The sequence below is a fragment of the Carassius auratus genome, chromosome 22 (genome assembly GCF_003368295.1).
Source record: "Carassius auratus strain Wakin chromosome 22, ASM336829v1, whole genome shotgun sequence".
NCBI lineage: Eukaryota > Metazoa > Chordata > Actinopteri > Cypriniformes > Cyprinidae > Carassius > Carassius auratus.
In genome coordinates this window covers 1289314-1299240 of record NC_039264.1, presented here as the reverse complement: position 1 = coordinate 1299240, position 9927 = coordinate 1289314, and the positions used below count along the sequence as shown (strand labels likewise).

At 34.3% G+C, this 9927-nt stretch overlaps 1 protein-coding gene and 1 long non-coding RNA gene across 2 annotated transcripts; one reads left to right on the top strand and one right to left on the bottom strand.

Annotated features, from left to right (window-relative positions):
- Positions 1–292: 292 nt before the first annotated feature.
- LOC113039317 (uncharacterized) lies at positions 293–1734 on the bottom strand. Its single transcript, XR_003274950.1, has 3 exons — positions 1714–1734; positions 1293–1582; positions 293–852 (listed from the first exon to the last, which is right to left on the bottom strand). It is a non-coding gene; the product is annotated as an uncharacterized LOC113039317 (long non-coding RNA).
- A 5971-nt stretch (positions 1735–7705) lies between these two features.
- LOC113040733 (SLAM family member 5-like) lies at positions 7706–8721 on the top strand (the record flags this gene model as incomplete). Its single annotated transcript, XM_026198994.1, has 3 exons — positions 7706–8039; positions 8175–8504; positions 8588–8721. Coding segments are annotated over 3 exons (798 nt in total), but the record flags the coding sequence as incomplete, so codon positions are not given.
- Between the last annotated feature and the right edge of the window lie 1206 nt (positions 8722–9927).

Genomic DNA, 9927 nt, shown 5'->3' with positions numbered 1-9927 from the left:
TACGCAAATTCGCTATTTTTCTAGTTTCTGCCACCTCATACGCTGACAGTTGTTTTCTCCCCTTGGTAAATGCAGGTATCTGTAGTGAAGCACAGTAAAATCCCACACTATCACCAATATTGAACCCACGGTCTGCTAGAACAATATCTCCAGGTAACAGGTTTTTTAGGAGGCCACTCTCTATTGTGATCTGTTTATCGCTGACTCTCCCTCCCCAGGCACAAGATATGTAAGTGACATAGCCTTGGGGTGCAACACCAAGCAGAAATTTTACAGTATGGTGATCCTTGTAATTTGACCACGTTTGAGCTTGGGCTAGTAAATTAGAGGGCTTCTCAATAAAAACTTCAAAACAATCAACTATCACAGCAACTTTACATCCAAATGCCTGTCTGAATGCCATTGGCATTGTAGCTTGAAGTACATGCCGCTCTGGCCACTCAATTTGAAATTCTAACCTGTCATGAAGTATGTCAATTACTTTATGCCAAACTCTAGAAGCAGTGGGCAGAGAGATCTTGAACCTAAAAGCTAAATCTTTCAGCGGGAGATTTAGTCTTAGCTTCATCAAAACTAAGATGAACTGTTCAAATTTAGACAGCACAGACATAGGACCACATGTGATGTAGGGTTCACACAGCTCAAAAATCTGCATTAAAACCAAGAAGTTGGGAAGCCCTGTGTAGAACTTTGTCTTGTCTTCATTTTTTTCAAAGGACTCCTGGTTGAACTGTGAGTCCAGTGCTTTGGTCCGAAGATCTCCCAGCTCTGTTGTGTTCTGTCTCAGAACATCCTCCATTTTCTCAATATCATCCATCGTTAGTTCCGTCTGGCATCCGGCATCTGCATAGTCTGCAATATAGCAGTCAGGAACATAATTAGTGAAACTCACAGGTGAAACATAACAGGTGAAACTCACAGGTGAAACATAACAGGTGAAACTCAAAATTTGCAAAAGTTAATTTATTTGAATAATTCAACTTAAAAGGCAAAACATTTTTCACAATATTCTAATTTTGAATTTGGGGTTTCATAAGCTGTAAGCCATAATCATTTCAATTATAACAGATATCGGCATGAATTATCTCACTTTGCATGACTCTATATAATATATTAGTTTCACCAGAAATTCATGAATATGAATTATGTGCGTTTATATGAAGTTATCTTATTGACAACCTTTTTACAAACATGCAAGTTGTCTGGTCCAATTACACAGGGTGATTTTCTGACAATCACATTTGTAACATTTAATAATAATGCTAGTTACACATCTTAGCACAATAATTTACCTTGATCATTTAATGTCCCATTCCCACTGATGTCTTTGACTGTGAGATGTCAGCTGACTGCTTCGGTTCGGAGCTCTCGGCTGTCTGCGTTAGATCCGGGCTCTCAGCTGTCTGTTGGAGATTCAACATAGCCTCTGCACATTCCGACCGTCTTTGTTTGTCTTCCTTGAGCTTCATCCTCTGCTCTCGTTGCAGAGATGCCTCTGATTTGGGCTTAGTTTTTTGGTAACCGAGGTTGACTGTCGGAGCCCAGTCTACCGACTCAACGTCAACCAAAGCGCTAGGGCAGCCTAAACAGTCACAATGAAGTCCATATTAGACTACCGGTAACATAATAATTATTACTAAGTAAATTTGCATTTAACGACAACCTATATAGATATATAAACACAGCCACAAAAAAGTTAGCTAGCAAGCATACCTCCGACAAAGTGGTCGCTGCAAACACGTGCATTAGCAGACTCTGCTCCTCCCGACCGCAGACGTACGTTTAAAATCCACTTTTTACGTCGTTGTTCTGTGAGCTTTTTACATTTCTCACCTTTATGGACGACAATCTTTGGAACTCTGAAAAAACCCTTTCCTTTTTCACGGTTAGAACGATTGGAGCAGCCGTAAACTGCACAAAACATGGGCATTTTTACAGACGGCAGATCCTCGCGAATTCACTTCCTGCCCTCCATCTGAATTTCGCGCGTTCGCGAAGAAGCAATGTGACGTCACGTGAAACCAACCTATTGCCGACCTTTGCCTAATGGTAAAGTCCGCCCCTGACTGGAACAGCGGATGAACGAGCAGGAACGATACAGCCGTAGGTGGTGCCTGCGACTTCATGGGGTGGCTGAAAACTCATCGGAAAAAGTGAAAGAGAGAGTGAAGGAGATCTGCAGAGCTGTGGTCCCAGAGGAGCAGAGGAACGAAGTGACGGCGGCGGTGGACATCGTACACCGACTCGGCCGACTCAGAGCCGCGGAGGATCAGCGGGGGAATCCACGGCCGATCGTCATCAGATTTATTTCAAGAACGGCGAGGGATCTCATTTGGAAACACGCCAGGCAGAGTCCCTTTCTGCAAACTCGAGGCTTACACTTCAAGGAGGATCTCACAGCCGCAGACAAGGAAGCAAGGAGTCGATTGTGGCCCGCGGTGGACCAAGCCAGAAAAGAAGGCAAAGCCGCTTATTTCAACGGGGCAAGAGCGTTCATTGATGGCAGAGAAATACGTCCAACTTAGATGTACTCTATAACAGGTAGTTCGTTTTGAAAATGTTTACATTTTGTTTATAAAGTTTTTCAGCTTTATCTTTTGTCGTGATAAAGAAAAGCTTTACGGGGACTTTAGAGTTTGATAAATAATTCCAAAGTGTAATATGTCTATTTAACCCAAATGTGAAAATAGGATTATGCAAAAGTTCAATTTAGTTATGCAAGAAACCTGTTGCCTATAGAAAACACTAAAGTTAAACAAGTACTTTTGTCTTTTTTTTTCTGGATGTCTCTTTATGTTTGTTCTGTCAATGCCAGAGATTTACTTAGAAGGAAAGCTTTTTTTTTGTACTGCAGAGCTAAAAATGCAGACTTTTATTTTGCTCAAGAAACTCATGCATGTGCAGCAGATGAATCTTTTTGGAAGAACCAATGGGGGAGTGAAATATGGTTTTCAAATGGAGATAATCGATCAGCAGGCGTGGCTATTTTAAAAGGAAACTTTAAGGGGCAAATTCTACATAGTGAAAAAGACGTTTCAGGAAGATTAATTATTTTAGTATGTGAATTGGAACAGAAACAATTTATAATGGTTAATATTTATGCCACCAATGACAAAATTAGAAATCAGACTCTCTTTAAAAATGTGGAGGCAAGAATTTGTCAACTTAATTTAAAATTTTCAGAAGCTAAGGTTTTATGGGGAGGTGATTTTAATACAGTTTTTGATGATAACTTGGATAGATGGCCTCCAAAACCTGCAAACATAAATTGTGAACTTAGAAATACATGTTTGCGTCTAGGACTTATGGATATTTGGCGTGAAAGGAACAAATCACAGAGAATGTATACTTGGAGCAATAGAAGTCTGTCTTTGCAGTCATGCATAGATTTTTGGCTCATTTCCAATGACCTTGAAGATAAGGTCAAAGATGTGATGATAGAACCAGCCATATTAACTGACCATAAACTTATACTTATTAAAATTACTTGAGCAATTGTTTTTCTCAGAATAATACTTCCAGTTACTGGAAACTTAACAATTCATTACTTAACAACTTAGATTTTAAACTAGAAATTAGTAGGATCATTGAAACATTTTGGAAACAAGCCTGTAATTCTGGTAACTATGGACAAAATTGGGAACTAACAAAATTTGAAATTCGCAAGATGGCTATTAAAAAAGGGAAGTATTTAGCAAAGCAAAAAAGAGAAAATGAATCACAAGTCATTAAAGCAATATTAAATTTTCAAATAAAATCTAACGGTAATCTTAATGAACATGAGAAAGAAAATCTGATTTTATTACAAAGTAAACTAGACGACATATACATAGAAAAAACTAAAGGTGCCTTTGTGAGATCCAGATGTAAATGGATTGAAAAAGGAGAGAAAAATATAAAGTACTTTTTTGGATTAGAAAGGAGAAATGCTGAATATAATACAATAAGTAATTTGTCAGTCAATGGAAGTATTACCTATAATCATAAGTTAATCTCAAAACATGTTTCTAGCTTTTATAAGGATTTATACTCATCTGCTTCCACAGGTTCTGGCATAGATTCTTTTTTAAATAACATCTCCACAAATGCTAAGAAAATAAATGAAGAATTTAGAGAGATTTGTGATGGAAGAATTTCCTTACCTGAACTGGTGGAATGTGTTAAACTTTTAAAAGACAATAAAACTCCCGGGAATGATGGCTTAACGGGATAATTTTATAAAGTATTTAATGACAAACTCTCTCCTTTCCTGCTGTCTGTGTTTGAAGAAGCCATTGAAAAAGGTGAACTTCCTCCGACTATGAAACAGGGCGTGATTACTTTAATTCCTAAACCAAATAAGAATAAATTAAACATTGAAAACTGGAGACCCATTAGTTTACTTAACAATGATGCAAAGTTATTTGCTTTAATTTTTGCAAAAAGACTTAAACATAGCCTGAATCAAATTATAGATGAAGAACAATGGCTTTATGCCCAAAAGACACATAAGCAATAACATACGTTTAATTTTAGACATGATAGATTACAGTGACCTCCTTCCGAATGATAGCTTCATACTATTCATTTACTTTTATAAAGCTTTTGACACCATCGAGCATAACTTTATATTAAAATCTATTTCCTTTTTTGGTTTTGGTAAATATTTTCATAAGGCAATTCAAACCTTATATAATGGATGTTCTAGTTCTGTTAAACTGAAAACGAGAACATCAGAAAGATTTAGTATAAGGCTGCCCGGTGTCTCCATTTTTGTTTCTCTTAGTTGCTCAAACAATGGCTACACACATAAAAATGTCTCCCTTTTCAGGAATTAATGCTGTTGGTAAAAAGTTTAAAATATGCCAACTTGCAGATGACACAGCCATCTTTTTAAGTAACCGAAACCAAATTGGGACTGCAGTAAATAGTATAAAAAAATTTAGTGATGTATCATGGTTGGTAATGAACATTAATAAATCAGTTTTGTTCCCCCTGAAAAATTGCAATCTGGCCAGTTTTGATGGAATACCAATTAATGAAAAAGTGGCATATCTTGGAATTGTAATTTGTAAAAATAAAGAGGAACGTCATAAATTAAATTTTGATCCAATTGTTAAAAAAATACAATCTAAACTAAATTCATGGTTAATGAGAGATTTGTCTCTATTTGGCAGGGTCTTAATATCAAAGGCAGAAGGTATATCACGCTCTGTATATGTTGCCTTATCGCTGGATATCCCAAAAAATACAATTAAAGAATTGGATAAAATACTGTATGATTATATCTGGAGGAAAAAACCCCATTATCTAAAAAAAGATGTTATCACAGGATGTAGAGACCAAGGTGGTTTGGAAGTGCTGGATTTTCATACTATAAATAATACTTTTAAAATTAAATGGATTATAGAATTCTTGAAAAGCCCTGACAGCATTTGAAACGCTTTTCCATCATTTCTGTTCAATACTCTTGGTGCCATTAATTTTCTACTGAAATGTAATTTTTCTATTGATAAAATTCCCTTGAAATTAGCTGACTTCCACAAACAAGCCCTTCTATCTTGGATATTGATATATAAACACAACTTTAGTCCACATAGATACTTTATTTGGAATAATAAAGAAATTCTTTATAAAAAGAAGTTTCTGTTTTTTCAGCCATGGTTTGATAGAGGAATTCTGTTGGTAGGACAGTTATTGAACAAATATGGTTTACTCATGTCATATTCAGAATTTCTTCAGAACTTTAACTTCCCAGTGACACCAAAAGAATACGCAGTTGTATTTGATGCAATCCCTACAGGTTCACTTCAAATAATAAAACACATATCATTTACAGATGTTAGTGCTGAAGTTAATAGAATTTTTATTGGAGATACAGACATTACAAAGAAAGCATACACCAATAAATATATTAGAAATCAAATTTCATGCTCGGTTCCACCTGCTGCAAAGTTTTTTTGGTATTCAACCATGGGTGATTTAAATTGGGAAAAGGCAAATACTATTATTTATAAATATTGTATTAATAATAAAATATTTTAAATAAAATAAATAAATAAATAAAAATAAATAAATAAATAAATAAAAATTTACATCAAATTTATCCTGTTAAAGATACGCTAAGAAGATTTAAAATAAACATAGAAGAGTCTTGTGTCTTTTGCCAATCAAATAGGGAGACTATTTTTCATTTATTTTATCACTGTATGTACGCAAAAAAAATTTGGTCTGATTTGGAAGAATTTATAATCACAAAATTGAATGTAAACATCAGAATCAATATTTTTGATGTCATGTTATACTTTTATTTATGTGGTTTGTCCAAAAATTTAATTTTTGTTATTCAACTGTTTATTATCTTCGGAAAATACCATATTCACAAATGTAAATGGTCTAATTCACAACCTAGCTTTAATGTATTTCATCTGGACTTTAAAACATATTACAAAACAATAGAAAACATGCAAAATATGAAGGCTACAAGAACATTTCATCTCCTGAAGGAACTGAATATATTTTAATTTTCCCCTTCTATAAATTAATATGTTATTATCCTCTGGTCTGTACATTTCTTTTTTTGTTGTGCAGGTTGCACAGTATTTGTAGTGTTCTCTGTACCTATTGTCCTGTACATTGTTCATAATAACATTTTGAAAAAAAAACAAAAAAAAAAAACAACAGTCTGCAGCCAGACCCTCTTGAATCTGCCACGTCTGTATTTTTCTCACACAACCTCTGTGATAATTCCAGAGCAAATTACCTACTGTTTTTCAGCAAACTCAGTGATCTTCTGAGAAAACTAATCCCGTCCGAATGCGAATGTCTGTGATATTTTATTTCACAATGCGTTTCCTTGTGTGTTTTGGCCAACGTGAATTACCGTAGATGCTCTTACCGCGCGGATGTTTGATATATTTGCTTAGCAGCAAATAAATAATAATAAAAAAATTATACAAATAATAAAATCAAGAGCAAGATCGCGTAAACTGTTAATACCGGCTATTGTAATATCAGCATCAGTTAAGATTACTCACGTTCATTTATGTACTCAGTTACATAATGTTTTAATTACATTTAATAAAAAAAAAAAGGAAAACAAGTTAAACTAAAGGAACCACACATTAACATGGTTTTGCTATACTAGCCATTTAGTATTTATTGTGTAATAATACTAAGGCAATCATTCTGAATGAATGCAATGCACGCATACAGCGCGTGATCTCTGTGATGCCCAGATGCACATATCAGACCCTCCCACCTTTTTAATAAACACGGAGTCCCGTCCGAATTGGTAGATGAAAATCACAGACGTCAGGTGGTAAGAATCGAAACTCAAACGTAGTTTAGAAAACTAGTCCCGTCCGAATAGTGCTTAATTTGTTCATCTCGAAGCAGTCTGTTATCAGAAATGCAGAAATGTGCAGGGTTGTAATCTTAAAGAAAATGGTTCATGTTGTTTTGATCCACTTGTGTTTGTGGCATTCAGCCGGTAAGTTATAACTATGTTTTATATGTGTTACTAATTTAGTTATTGGTTTTAGCTTTCAGTATTTTATTTTTATTTTAATGTGTCATTATAGTGTCATTTTTGTGGAGCTTTCAATTTTGCTTTTCTCTCCTGCTCTTCTGTTTTTTTCCATTTCACTTTTTAAATAGCAAAAACTATATATTAATTAAGCCTCTATAGCATTATTTACCTTTTAAACTGTGAAAAACTCTCTGTTCTTCAGGTGTGTTTGGTGATACGGTTACAGAGGAGTCAGTGTCAGTGCTGGAGGGAGATTCAGTCACTCTATACACTGGTCTGACTGCTATAACAGAGGTAGATCTGATTCAGTGGAGGTTTGGATCTGAAAACACTTTACTAGCTGAAATCAGTGTACTGGCCGGCACCATCACTGTATATGATGAAGTTCTTGATGAGAGATTCAGAGACAGACTGAAGCTGGATCATCAAACTGGATCTCTGATCATCACAGACACCAGAACTGAACACACTGGAGACTATCGACTACAGATCAACAGAGTGATCAAGAGATTCAGTCTCACTGTCTATGGTGCGTTAAATATTGATTAATTTAACTCAGAATTCCCTTTCCACACTATTTAATGTTTTTTCTTATCATTAATCATCAAAATTTCAAACAGAGTATCTTTTAAACATCTAGTGAAATCTGATGCTTCTTTTTCAGCTCATCTGCCTGTTCCTGTCATCAGCAGTAACTCTTCACACTGTTCATCATCATCATCTTCATCATCATCTTCATCACAGCAGAATTGTTCATTGTTGTGTTCAGTGGTGAATGTGAGTCATGTGACTCTCTCCTGGTACAAAGGAAACAGTTTATTGTCCAGCATCAGTGTGTCTGATCTCAGCATCAGTCTCTCTCTACCTCTGGAGGTGGAATATCAGGAGAAAAACAACTACAGCTGTGTGATCAACAATCCCATCACAAACCAGACTCAACATCTGAACATCAGTCAACTCTGTCACACATGTTCAGGCACAGCAGCGCTGACATGTTTGTCTATTTCCTGAGCTGATCTTGTCTTTTGTTGTACATCAATCTGAAACATTCACTTTCATTAATGATTATAATTACAGATTCAGTGTCTCTGATAGTGCTGGTTTCTGCTGTTGCTGGATCTCTGTTGATTGTAGCTGTAGTCGTGATCTTCTTCATCTGCAGGAAACACAGAAACACTGGTCAAGAAGGCAAGTGCAACAAACATGTGTGACTACAAATAACATTTTAAATGTGTTAAAAAATATTGTAATAGACCTAATTATGGTTTAATCACAGTTATTGCCGTAAATATGTAGTTAACGCTTTAGAGTTCCTTTTTATGGAAGAAGCCACAATATTATTGGGTTTGGCAGTTATCTATATTTGCACCAGTCAGCACTTTTTACTCATCTCACTCACACAAAACACAACTCTGTATTTCTCAAAACTGCATCAAAACACACTGGATATAAACACAAAAATGCAAATTATTTTAATAATAAATCAGCTTTCTTAAAATTGTATGACTGTGTCAATATGAAGCCCATTGCCCCTTATGAAACAAAAATATATTGCAATATATTGGAAAATATCATGTAATATATTAGGCATATATTCTTATATATATTTATTTATTCCAATATATTGCAATATATTGAAAGCGGCAATCATTTGTATATTTTGCAATATATTATATATGTATCATCAATATATTATTAAATGTATTCAAATATATAAAATATTAGAAAATAAAAAGGGAAAATAATATATTACAATATATCACAATATATTTTAAGAAATATATTGGTAAATATATTTTCCTTTCAGAATTGGCTGGTGTTCAAACATTTCTATATTCAATGAAAGCTTAAATGAAAATTACAGTTCACCATACAAAAAAAGCTAATAACTTTTATTAAACTTTCCTCTGGGTTTTATTTATGAATTATCTGCAAATAATGCTTTGTTCTTCCTTTTAAATTATAAATTCACAGGACTTGTTTGTAAAAGTTAAACAGCTGTAAATGTCTATAAGAATTTGTTAATATCACTAAAAACAAGTACGCATGAAACATATTTCTGCATTAACACTAATACTGACAGCTTTGAACAAGAATGTCATCTTTGAAACATGTACAGTGTAGAAGTAGTGTTATTTATGAACAATGCAAACAAAAAAAATGTATTTACGGATTAAAATAAATATTATACAATATTATATTAGGAATTGATTAAAGTTTGAGTGAAAACAAGTTGCAATATTCTGTTATTTTCCTATTGTGATGTATATCCAAGTAAAAACAGTTTCTGGAACTAAAACAAATGTAGGATATTAATAACATTTTGTATTGAAACTACTTAAGATCTAGATCAAATTGAGTTTTGGGATAATAATTCTTCTGTCATTTCTGTTTAAACAGCTGAGACGCATCCAAAA